Source organism: Arvicanthis niloticus, chromosome 6 (genome assembly GCF_011762505.2).
Source record: "Arvicanthis niloticus isolate mArvNil1 chromosome 6, mArvNil1.pat.X, whole genome shotgun sequence".
Classification (NCBI taxonomy): Eukaryota; Metazoa; Chordata; class Mammalia; order Rodentia; family Muridae; genus Arvicanthis; species Arvicanthis niloticus.
Genome location: NC_047663.1, coordinates 59,226,172 through 59,239,798, shown reverse-complemented (window position 1 = coordinate 59,239,798; position 13,627 = coordinate 59,226,172). Strand labels below are relative to the sequence as shown.

General features: G+C 36.2%; 1 protein-coding gene across 50 annotated transcripts in view; it reads right to left on the bottom strand.

The window, feature by feature from the left end:
• Nucleotides 1-13,627, bottom strand: part of Ncor1 (nuclear receptor corepressor 1) — a 149,926-nt gene that overhangs the window by 51,723 nt on the left and 84,576 nt on the right. For 25 of the 50 annotated variants that reach the window (XM_076936627.1, XM_076936628.1, XM_076936626.1 and 22 more), the window contains 4 exons: nucleotides 11,602-11,759; nucleotides 9,851-9,977; nucleotides 4,470-5,016; nucleotides 1,125-1,254 (listed from right to left, as the gene is read on the bottom strand). In XM_076936627.1, coding sequence (XP_076792742.1) covers nucleotides 1,125-1,254; nucleotides 4,470-5,016; nucleotides 9,851-9,977; nucleotides 11,602-11,759 — 962 coding nt within the window. The remainder of the gene's footprint in view (nucleotides 1-1,124; nucleotides 1,255-4,469; nucleotides 5,017-9,850; nucleotides 9,978-11,601; nucleotides 11,760-13,627) is intronic. The other 25 variants (XM_076936656.1, XM_076936668.1, XM_076936664.1 and 22 more) reach the window with 5 other exon arrangements.

The following is a 13,627-nucleotide window of genomic DNA, read 5'->3' as shown; positions in this document are numbered from 1 at the left end:
TTGACCCCTTTATCTTCCTGAACCTTCCCTACCGAAAACTAACTCATGCAGACAGACTGAAGAGGGGAACCACTCTGACTTACTTTTCATTCAGTCCTTGACGTTTTTCATAGCATACAGCATTGTCCCACTTTGTAATTACGGATTTTGTTTTGTTTTTGAGATAGGTAGCCCTGGCTGGCTACACACTCACTATATGTCCCAGGCTGACCTAAACTTATGGCAGTCCTCCTCAGGCTGACCTAAACTTACTGCAATCTTCCTGTCTCAACCTCTTGAACAACTGGACAACAAAAGTGTACAACCAGCTTGGTTTGTGTGATGGTTTGTATATGCTTGGCCAAAGGAGTGGCACTATTAGAAGGTGTGGCCTTCTGGTAGGTGTGTCACTGTGGATGTGGGCTTTAAGACCCTCATCCTAGCTGCCTGGAAGCTAGTATTCTACTAACGTCCTTTTAGATGAAGATGTAGAGAACTCTCAGCTCCTCCTGTACCATGCCTGCCTGGATGCTGCCATGTTCTCACCTTGAGGATAAAGGACTGAACCTCTGAACCTGAAAGCCAGCCCCAATTACATGTTGTTCTTATAAGAGTTGCCTTGGTCATGGTATCTGTTCACAGCAGTAAAGCCCTCAGACAGCTTGCAACTATGTTTTTATTTATGATTATTAAATACTTGATATACAACAAACAGCCATAAAAGCTCATAGAGATCTAACATAAATCTATGCTCTACATACTACTACAGATTATACCTTAGTGTAAATGGCCAAATATGACTTTCTGTCTTTTGATTTACATGTGAACACAGCTTTTTCTCCTTGTGCCACCAAACCAAACCAAACCAAACAATTTTGGTCTAACAGAAATTTTAAATCCTATATGTAATATTGAATTTCTAACTAAGAGGCTTCTGCTTCTCTAAGATTCTTATAAAATCTTTGGCACAACATAATACATGAAAATAAACAAAAAAAATTTGTTTGACTAAAATAGTTAATTTCACATTGCCTGCTTTTCACCACAATATTTAGAAAAGTTTAAGAGCCAAGTAAAAGAGAGAATAACTTATGTCCATGAAGGTTGCTATGGTTCAGTTTTACTTGTCTAAGAGTGGCACTTACCATTGGAGGGATAACAGCAGCACGATGCTGAAGCTGTGGCAGATCCAATGGGTTTGGTTTAATAGGGGATGAGAGTAGTACAGATCCAGGAGGGTTTAACAATGAAGGCTTTGCATCCATGGGAAACACTCTATAATTGGCAGTTTCAAATAAAAATAAGTTATTTTTATTTGTGTCTTCAAATATAAAATCACCACAATTCATTTTAAGGGTGTATGTGTGTGACATTAGCTTTAATAAGATGTGAGGAAGGCTGGGGTATAGCTTAATATTAGAATACTTTCCTAGTATGAGTATGACCTTACATTCAAATCCTAGTACAGTTAATAAATATTTGAAAGTAAGAGAGAAAACAAAGAGCCTATAACATTAATTTTCCAGATTAAAGAAATGTAATATTGACTTTCAAGTGGATATTTATCTGACTTTACTCATCTACATTTAATCGACAAAAACAGTAACAACAAAACCCATGAAAACTATTTAGTATCAATTTACTAACATACAAGCATATGTTAAAAACTAGTTCCTTGGACTACTGAGATGGCACAGAGGGTAAAACCACTTGTCACCAAGACACACAATTCCCAGGACATACATGATAAACGGAGAGAACCAATTCTCACAAGTCTGTCCTCTGGGCTACACATGTGCACTGGGTTATGTATGACTGCTGTTCACACACATAGTGTAACTGTGATAATTAAAAACAAAAATGACAACCAAAAAATTAGTTCCCTAGTATAGAATGTTTTCCTGGGATCACGGGCGAGAAGCAACTGCCATTTAAAATTTGAGAATTTAACCTTAAATTCCAAACGTAAGGCTTCTTACAAATGTAAAATGTAGATCCAGCATTTCCACATAGCAGATTCACACTGACATGTGTCTCTCTGCTCACAGTCCCTCCCAGCCATTTCACACAGCACATTTCACTTGTCTCCAGTATCTACACATGCGCTTAGGATATCCAGTATATATGAAGTTGATATGCTTTACACAGACACACACAATAAATTGGTGAGGTATTTTATATAGCCTCTGTCATATTATTCAAAGTCACAATGGACAATGGGTAAAGAGAAACGTTTTTAAATCTGTGGATTGGTAAGAAAATAAGAATTTATAAAGAAAATTAATTTACAAACTGCATTCTTGAAAGCTAATATTAAAGAGGTAGAAAACCGAAAATATCATTTTAACATCTTAAAAGTTGTATAGATTTTAGAATTTCATTCAGAATTCACCATAATTTTACAATGATTTTGTTTTTCCTGAGGAGCTTCTGATTTTTTTGGTGATGGTTATGTTGGGAATCAAACCAAGGATGTCATGCTCTGCCACTGAGCACCTGCCAACCATACCAAGTGTCTTTTGGTGCTCACATTCTTAGGTCACTGGTATCCTAATTTTTCTTTTATAATAAAGTTAATAAACCTAACAGCACAAAACATAGATAACTCTTCTTAAAGATGGAAAAGCCTTTTCAAAAAGACAACACTACTTTAATCCATGTGTGTTACTCTAGATAAAGATGGGGCTAGACCTCAAGAAAACTCAGAGGGTAAAGATCACTTGCTGCCAAACAGACAACCTGAAGCCAGTCCCTGGAGATGAGACAGTGGAAGGGGAGAACCGGCTCCTGCAAGTTGTTCTCACCTCCACACAGGAAATGAACAGACACACAAATGTGTTTAAAAAAACTTGGACAATTAAAATAAATTCTAGACTATTATGAGATGAAAGAAAAAGAATGAACTAGATGATTGCATTTTCTGACAAATGGATATTAGACAAAATCCCCATCTTATTCCAATGTTTACTGGTGAAAATTCTAGCAGTTGACGCTCTTCAGGAGTTACTACAGTACCTTTATCAACACTACTTAAAGCAATAAAATGTAAACATGTACAGTGATGTCAGAGCACACTGCACAAAGCTAAGTTCTGAGTAAAATATGACTTCTAATGAGAAGCTCATTCATCTTAGTATTATTAAAAGTAATCAAGTTTTGAGGGGGAGACTACTCAATTTTATAACTATATTATAGTCTTACTTTACTTTTGGAATCTGCAACAATCCAACATTTCTGGTTATAAGTGATTACATTTCTTTCAAAGAAAATGGAACACCCTGATATTAAAATTATCAAATTACTACTTATTTCTGTACAATGTCATTATAAAAGCCCTGACAGCTATTATGCATTTTTATTATAAATTTGCCTTTAATGACTAAATTCTTCTGCGGGCTGGCAAGATGACTCACTTGTCACTAAGCTTAATGAAGAGAGTCCGTCCAATCCTTGGAAGCCGTATGATGAAGAGACAAAGCCAACTGCCCTGAGTGCTTCTGACCAGAGCACACATACTTCCTTCCTCACAATTAGAATCTAAATAATTAATTATTCTGATATTTTATATCATAAATATGACTAATTTAAAATTATAACCAATATAAAAAGTCAATATAATGCCGACTAATGTATGTTTAGTTATGAGCTTCAGAATTTTCAGGGGCTGGATACGGCTTAGTAAGAGTGCTTATCCTGCATGTGTGATACCCTAGCTTTGATCCTCAGCAGTGCAAAAACAAGAAAGAACACAAGAAAGAAAGGGAGGAAGAAAGAAAGAAAAGGAAAGGAAAGGAAAGGAAAGGAAAGGAAAGGAAAGGAAAGGAAAGGAAAAGAAAAGAAAAGAAAAGAAAAGAAAAGAAAAGAAAAGAAAAGAAAAGAAAAGAAAGCCCCTCACAGATATGCCTGTAATCCTAGTACTAGGACAGAAGGTGCAACACAAATATAAGGCCAGCCTGGGCTACATATTAATTTGAAGCCCAACCTGACCTCATAACAAAAGCCTGTCCTCAAGGCCCCCAAAATAATAAATAAATGAAAATATTTTCAAAACATTTCAACAATGACATTTCTCCTTGGAGCATTCTCTTTAATTGATGACAATGGGCTAGACACACTTTGTTCTGAGGTCCAACCAACTTAGACAAACCCAGAGTTAAAGCCATGGTCGTTCATTTCTACCGTCTTCATCACCTACCACTGCTGCCAAAGTTAGGCTCCACGATTTGCCTGTGACGTTATTCACAATTCCATTGGCTGAAAGCCAGCCTGCCCCTTCCCTATCACAGACTATATGTAACAATACAGACATAGAAGATATTTTTCATTTGTGCCACTTAAAAACAACAAAAACCAAAGCTACACAATAGCTCGAAATTAAAACCATGGATTGCTAGGAGCTTCCCAATCTCTTACAGGAGCCATCTCTGTGGACAGAACTGTTCTGCCAATGAGCCAAGAAGCAGTAGAGAGGAAACAAAGCCACATCTCACCTCTGCCTCTCTGGCTCCCCATCAACATCCTCATCTGCACTGCATGTGGCACTCGAGTCGTTGTCTGACTGTGGTTCAGGCCTCTGGATCTGCTCAGCCACTACCAAGTCTTCATCTCTAGCCTCTGTCTTCTCATTGGTGCTCTCCAAGTCTCTCTCCGTGGCATCCCCTTCACCTTTAGACGCAGTATTTTCAGGTACCTGCATTTCTGGGTCCACGGAGTCGGCTTTGGCAGGGGCTGGTGGATCAAGACCAGAACTGCCCTCGGCACCGCACTGCTCACGGTCTACATCCATCGGCTCTGCGGTCTCCACACTGGCGCTGTCAGTCACCTGGGCCTCCGCGCTTTCACTTTCTGCTGGTTTTGTGGTTGGAGCTGCTGAAGAGGGAGATGCACAGGGTGCAGGGTCAGTGGTGGCCTCAAGCTCAGCCACAGGTTCGGTGTTTCCTCGAGAAGCAGCATTTTCACTGCTGTCTTCACTGGACTTGGCAGCTTCAACTGGTGAAGGAGAGGGAGCACTTTCTGTATCAGAACTATTTTCAGCACCTTAAAGATAATGATACAGCATAAAAATCTGATAATGAACAGGTTTCAGGTGGTGACAGAAACCATGCTTGAAAGCACTTGTTAGGATGGACTTGACTCCTGTGGTGACATCAGGGAGGGAAGAGCAGCTTCTGGCAAAGCTAACATGCTCTAAAGGTGTAAAAGTGAAAGATCAAATAGTCTTGAGCTTCTGAACTTGAAAGTAAAAATTCTTTCTAAAATGGTTTCTTGTCTAAAAAATGGAATATCTTAAAGACAGAGAAAGATGGGGAATAAAAACCTAAACAAAACTATTCCATGAATGAAAACATTCAGGTGGAAGATTTTTAATGTTAAAAAGTTAACATAAGGCACATCTGAACACACACAGAAATATCTCTAGAAAAACAGGTTCACTTTGACACTATGAAGTTTGTCCTGTAGAATTTTTTTTAACTTGACAAAAACTAGAGTTACCTGAGATGAGGGAACTACAATTGAGAGACTGCCACCAACTCCAGCCTATACGGACTCCTGTGAGGCATTTGCTTGATTGGTAACTGATATGGAAAAGCCCAACTTACAGTAGTGCCACCCCTGGGCATGTGGTCTTAGGGAGCAGACGACACTTGGAATATTTACCCTGGACAAGCCAGTAAGCAGCACTTCTCCATGGCTTCTGCTTCAGTTCCTGCCTTGAGTTCCTGTCCTGGCTTCCCTCAGTGATATAGTGTGAGAAAGAGTTGTAAGAAGAAATAAACCCTTTTCTTCTCATGTTGCTTTTTGGTCATTGTGTTTAATCACAGCAATAGAAACCTTAACTAGGATAAAGTTATATTGTTGGAATGAAAAAATAAATATTATATTACCATCTGTGAATATATATTTTCAACAGAATAATTTTAAAACTGGAAATTCAGTTTTTTCATTTATCCAAATACATATGTGTACAGAGATTTTAAAGGTACTGGGATACACACAGCACTGAAAATCAAATTATATTCTTAATTTTTTTTTTATATGTATCTGTGTTTTGCCTGTGTTTATACATATGGACCACATGCCTGAGGAAGCATAAAAAGTACATCAGATCCCCCGGAACCAGAGTTACTAGAGATAATTGTGAGCCACCACATGGGTGCTGGGAACAAATATGTAAAAGCAGAAAGTGTTCTTAACCACTGAGCCATCACTCAAACCCCCATAAACTATACAACGACACATTCTCATGGAGCCTACAGAATAATAAATATTTCAAATATATTATGTGATAATACAGTGACAATATAAATTAAATAAGTAGTGAGAGGAAGAACTACAAATGGTAAAGAGATGTCCCAAAAGGAGGCCTAAAGGAAGAAAGTCAGCTCTAGACAGAGATGGGAGAATTCACATATAGCTATCAGAAAGTGTCAAGGCTCAGAATGGGATTATTTTATTCAGAAACAACTCAAGAATCACCCGTGTGGTTGGAGCAGAGAACAAATGAAAACATAATCAACAGAAAGCTCAGAGGCACAATAGTAACTTCTATTACTCATTCATATTAGTCACCAAGAGAGTCTTGGACTTTTATTCTTGAAGAAATAGAAAAGTGTTTCAGGCTTTGGAATAGAGAATAAACATGATTAGATTTATTTCACAAGGATACTGGGAAGGAAACAAATGAAAAAAAAAAAATAAAAAAGAAAAAAAAAAGGAACAAAAAGAACCAGGGAACTCAAACAAGAAAATAACACAGAGGAGAGACTATCAATGGAAACAAGGAGTCGGGACAATATATTCATAGTATACGTAAAGCAAAGCAGGCATTATTGCTGATGGACTATATGAGACATCAGAGAACTGGAGTCAAGGAACCGACACAGGTAACAGTGGTGAGAAAGATCAGCCTGCTGCTGGGGCTATAGTATTTGCTCTCTATGGCAACTCTAAAGTGGCTTTTACAACATAGACACATGAGTCTAGAGTTGAGGTAAAGCTTACTAAATAGCAGCAATTGCCAAAAGTCAGATCAAAAATGATAAAAAGCTACCAAAAACCTTGACTTAATCTTTATTTTTGATTATACAGTGAGGAAAATTAACAACTTACTTAACCTAAAAACATTAAAAGTACCCAATATACACCCTTTCATTCAAACCACAGAAAACTAGCTAATAGTCCACAATGCACCAGCTAACAAACTTTCTTTTCAAAGGATAAGGAATAAACAGGCAAGCCCTTAATGACTACAAAAGGATCCAAAGGTAAAGTCCAGAAATAGTAAAATTTCAGTCTTCCAGATTTAAGTCTTCTCACCCTAGATAAATACCCAGTTGGACATTTTAGAAAAAGATAGAGAGAAATTCTCCTATTTATAATCAGCTTCTACTAACAAGAGCCTTGCCACATAATAAAAAGTACATCAATGATGCCTCTTTAGGGTTAGCAAGAAGCATGAGGTCATAGGCCATGTAAGCTCCTGTAACTTTATTCTCTTGGATACTTTGCGAAAGAAGCTGAGCTAAAAAGAAAAGCAAAGAAATCTTTGGAAAAGTGCATTTTTTATTATGAGGAGACTTCTATAGATGGCACAGGATGTCCTAAGCAGACTACTGTAGATGTCAAGAATGCCTACTGCATGAATACCAGAACAAACTCATGCACTATACCTTATTTTTGGTTTTTTTTTTTTTTGGTTTTTCGAGACAGGGTTTCTCTGTGTAGCCCTGGCTGTCCTGGAACTCACTCTGTAGACCAGGCTGGCCTCGAACTCAGAAATCCGCCTACCTCTGCCTCATAAGTACTGGGATTAAAGGCGTGCACCACCACCGCCCGGCTTATACCTTATTTTCATACTTGCAATTAAAACAAACAAACAAATATACTAAAAGTAAAAGTGGGGGGAAGGGTGTGTATACGCGCATGCGTGCGTGCGTGCGTGCGTGCGTGTGCGTATCATTTTGATTTTGGGACTTTTGCAGGGTGCAGATCTTCTGCCTTGCCCATAGATAAAAGTGTATAAAACTAGCCTTAGGCTTTACTGTGGACTGAACTATGTTCATCCTCACAAGTCCACTGTTGAACTGCTAACTTCCAGTGTAACTGCAACTGCTTCACAGAGGTAAATTAGGTTGAATGAGGTCTTGACCATGGATTTGTTGTTCAGAGACAATAGCAGAAGTGCACACATAAAGGCTACATGAAGACAGAATGAGGCAGCAGCAGGCAGCCTATAAAGCCAGAAAGAGATCTCATCACATGGGAGTTCTGCTAAGCACCTTGATTTTGAACTTCTAACCTACAGAATTGTAAAAGCATATTTCTGTAGTTAACCAATTCAATATATACTAATCTACTAAAGTAGCCCAAAGAGATTAATACAGTGGTCCCTTTATCCACAGGGAATACTGTTCAAAATCCCAAGTGGATTCCCAAATCCTCAGGTAATACTTACTCTAGTACATACTGGTATTTTCCTATACATTTCCATATATTCAAAGCTACAATAAAGTTTAATTTAAAAATTAGGCACAAAAAGAAATTAATAATAAAATGGAATGATTATAAAACTATAGTTTAATAGAAGCTATGTTGATATGGTTTCTAACACTCAAGCTATTAAATTTAACATTTAATATTTTTAAACTACGGAAAGTGCATATAAGTAAAATTAGTAAGGGTTTTATTCACATTTATAACCACAAGGAATAGCACTTAACAGATACATAGCTGTGAAATAAGTATCATGAACAGATCAAGTTGCCCTAAACTATTCTCAATCCTCCTCTAAGGTCCCAGTAGTCTCTTTACACTTGTATTAATTGTCTCAATGTTTTATACAAAAACTCATGAAGAAAAAGTTGATTTTTGTAAAAACCTAAATCCCATTTGAAATTTACAATTTTAAGGTTAAAAGATAATACTAGCTTTTAGAAATAATATACACAATCAGTATTTCTAAAACTGAAGCATACAGAGCTGCTTCCTAAGCCTATTTGAAATATAAGACCTGACAAGGAAAATATCAAGTAACTCTAATTATACACAGTTTAAACTCTAATAATAAAATGTGTGTTTACCAATAATAGTCTAAGAATCCTCATAGCAGAAGCACTCAGTTTACAAAGAAAATGTACACAGAATAGTGAAAACTAATATAAACTGAAATAAATTATTGTCTTCATTTTTCTATAACTAACATCCAAATTTGACATGTCAGGAAGCTGTGTCAATTGGTTTAAGCAATTATCCCTTGGTTTCTTAGGTGGTTATTTTTTCAGCTCAGGGAAGTAATGCCATCCAGATAACTAATATAAGCTAAATATGATGTGTAAAACTTAAAATATGCCGGGCAGTGGTGGCGCACACCTTTAATCCCAGCACTTAGGAGGCAGGCAAATTTCTGAGTTCGAGGCCAGCCTGGTCTACAGAGTGAGTTCCAGGACAGCCAGAACTACACAGAGAAACCCTGTCTCAAAATAACAAAACAAAAGAAACAAACAAAAACAAAAATCAAAAAACCTTAAAATATGAAATAAATCAACCTAGAGGCAGTAAAAAATATATATAAACTTACAATAACAACAAAATTTGCAAATTTGTCCATGATACACTCAGAGGCATACAAAAACAGTATCTGAAACAGGAAGGTCATTATCAGGATATTCAGGTTGTACCACCTGTGCAATCTTAAGTACACAGAAACAAATACTTGTTGATCAAATGAATAAATACATTGTTTTTAAACCTAGGCCATGAAAGCACTAATATACTATTTCCTCAGTGAAGCAATTCCTACATAATCAACAACTAAACTAAATTTCATATGTGAGGTGACAGAAATCACACACAATTTAGGATTCTGAAATACCTTCACTATCTTCTGGATTCTCCTCCTCATTTGAGGCTTCAATATCTTCATCCTCTTGAGCAGAAACAGTGGAAGCAACACTTTCACACTGAGACACATCTCGTTCCTCACGGGGTTTTCGTGAAGCCTACAGGTACAAAATAGTAATTCAATTATTGTAAGTTAAATAACCAAAGGAGAAACTAAGCAAACTATTTCATTCCTGAAACAATATAGTATTACACAGTAGTCAGAAAGCATGTGGGTACAATAGGATCTACGTTAGGAGGACAGGCAACCACAAACTGGCCTTTTGGGCAGTGGACAACTTCAACAAACCCTACCAAAAGTTAACACTAAATCTACATCTCAGTACTTGGGAAGCCTGGGCCATAGACAAGTGTCTGCTCAAGGCCAACTTGTGTTCTATGGGACCTCGTTCAACCCCTATACTCTCCAAAACATTTTATCTGAACCGTTTTGAAAACTGTAATTTTGAGACCATAGCCAGTTCAGATATTTATTTTATCTAATAAAAAAGGATATATGATCACATTCTAATAAAGATAACAAATATGACATGTAGAAGACAGAAAATTATATTTAAAAAATGACTTTTTATAATTCCAAAATAGCTATACATTCTAAATATACTGACTGGTACAACTGATCTTAAATCTTTTAGATAAACAGACATATATTTACATCTGTGTGCACACAAAAAGGCCCTGCATAGGTTCACATAATTATACATAGTTATACATGCATAGGTTCATATAGTTACACATTCTACTTCTAAAAACCCAAGTTAGGTAAAGACTGACTGCATCGCTGCTGCAGTCTTTAAAATGATTTTTATTATTTTCATTCATATGCAATTAAATTTCTGCTTTAAAATATTTAAGTAATTTGCTTCTTGCTTTCTTCCCCACACCCTCACCCCCAAGACATGGTTTCTGGGCATAGCCCTGGCTGTCCTGGAAGTTGCTGTGTAGACCAGCCTGGCCTCAAACTCAGTGATCCACCTACTTCTGCCTCCAAAGTGCTGGGTAAAGGCATGTCTCACTACTCCAGGCTTAAGTAATTTTCAATGTTTGATATTATTAATGGTACAATGAACACTAAAGAGTAAGACAATTGCACAGAAGCAGATTGTTCTTGGTATTACTGTTCCATATTTTTTATGATTAATGAAGGCAAAGATTTTGTTGGTAAAAAAAATGTTCTATCTTGCAAATTGTGTTATACTAGGAAATAAGTATTAGAATTCTACAATGTCTTCTTGAGACCTTTTTGAAAAAGATTAATAAGTAAACAATTGAAGTCTCTATGACTAAAATGACGAGACAGAGAAGGTTTTAAATACTGTAGTTTAGCCAGGCAGTGGTGGCTTAATCCCAGCACTTGGGAGGCAGAGACAGGCAGATCTCTGAGTTTGAGGCTAGCCTATTCTAAAGGGTGAGTTCCAGGACAGCCAGGATTACACAGAAAAACCCTGTCTCAAACAGCAAACAAACAAATCTGTATTTTAATTTATTCTTAGAGAAAAGGTGTATATATGTATGCATGTATATGTGTGTGTGTGTGTGTGTGTGTGTGTGTGTGTGTGTGTGTGTGTATATATATATATATATATATATATATATATATATATATATATATATATATATATATATATCATAAATACAAAAGCCAAAGGTCAGTTCTCTCTACTATGTGGATTCTGGGGATCAAAACACTTTTAAGTAAAAAATGATAAGTAAAACACTTACCACCACTGCTCTACTCACTTTCTGTTTATGTTGCTGTAAAAGGTTGTCAAGATTGTGCCGTCTTTTATAGTTAAAATAGAAGTTTTTACACTGGGCTTCACTTTTAGTTCCCACCATTTTGGCAATGGCTGCCCAGTTACGACCATGTTCTACCAGGCCTGCATTTTAAAAACAGAGTAAATATTAAGTGATCAAGCCACCTGTTTAAGAAAGCAAGAGATATATTAAAGCAACTTGACTACTGACATTAAACCGATAACACTAAAAGTATACTTTCAGACATTTGTTAATATACTTCAATATTTATTGAAATAGTTACTGGTACAGAACTCACTTGTACTTTTATATATTCTCCAAAATTTAACATGTTTGGTAAACTTTGCACCTCACAGAGATCAGATTCCCCAAAGGGGATAAGCTGGATCTACAGAAATGGCTCAGATACTTGCAAAGTAGAGAAACTGGTATTTCTAGGTCCTTGGAGTTAGTATTTTAATAATAAGAAAATATAAATTATTATAAATTATATAAAATTAATTTTATATAATTAATTTATAATATAAATTATATAAAATTTATAAACAGAACTTTTTAGCTAACGCACAAATACATTTTAAAAAATCAAAAGTTAAAAATATAAAGTTAAAAGGGCTAGGGAAAGTGTTTAGGGGTAAAGCAATTGCCTAGCATGCATGAGGCCCTAGGCTCAACCTCCAAATAAATCCCAATTTAGTATTTTTCTAATCATACATACATACTAAATACATGCAAGCATATATATGTGTGTGTGTTCAAAGAATAAAAATATGATATTATGCCGGGCGGTGGTGGCGCACGCCTTTAATCCCAGCACTTGGGAGGCAGAGGCAGGCGGATTTCTGAGTTTGAGGCCATCCTGGTCTACCGAGTGAGTTCCAGGACAGCCAGGGCTACACAGAGAAACCCTGTCTCGAAAAAACAAAAACAAACAAACAAACAAACAAAAATATGATATTTCATATATAGATATATGGAGAACTATATAAAATTAGATACATAACAAGTAGAAATAAACATTGGTTTTAAAGATTAGTATGAACAGCTCCCTTTATAATAAGAATTGGAAGATCTGATACGGTGGCATACACCTGCAATTCCAATATTTAGAAGTCTAAAACAGGAGGACCAGAAGTTCAAGGCCAAGTTTGAGGCTACAGAATTTGTTTTATCAAAAACAAACATACTTAAAAAAAAAAAAAAAAAAAAGAAAGAAAGAAAGAAAGAAAGAAAAGAAAAGAAAATTGGGGGTTGGGAGGATAACTCAATCAGGAGGTCCTTACAGTACAATCAAAGGAGTTGTACTTAAATCTGAACATCATATAAGGGTAGGGGGCTAGGGAGGTGGCTCAGTAGGCCAAACTGCTCAACCTGCAGGCCTAACAATCTGAGTTCAATGTCTAGAACCCACACTCTGATGATGCATGAGAAGTACATCTTCTAATAATTATTAGAAATCTTTCTAATAATTATACACATTTAACATCTGCCACTTATAGCAAACAAACAAACATATGTTTAACAAAATAGTAAACAAAAATATTTTAAGACACACACTTTAAACTACTTAATTTTCAGAAAATTTTGCTTATGTATGATTTTAAAATGTAACATTCAGAGCACAACTTTAATCCCAGCATTTGGGAGGTAAAGGCAGGTGGATCTCTGTGAGTTCAAGACCAGCCTCAGGACAGCCAGGGCTAATAAAAAAAAACCTTGGCTAGGGAAAAAAAAAAAAAAAAAAAAAAAAAAAGCATTCGTCATTACCTGATAAACAGTAAGTAGATTAATACTGAACATGTCAACAAACAGCTAACCTACATGTAATAATTTCTTTTAAGGATTATAAGATGGTGTTGATTAGCTTTCTAAAAATTACTGTTTACCCTGTAAAAAATTTTAGTTCACTTTCAAATTATAATGCAGTAGTAAACACTGATGGAAAAACAAAGTCTATAGAGTGCTATGATACAATGCAGACCACCCAACT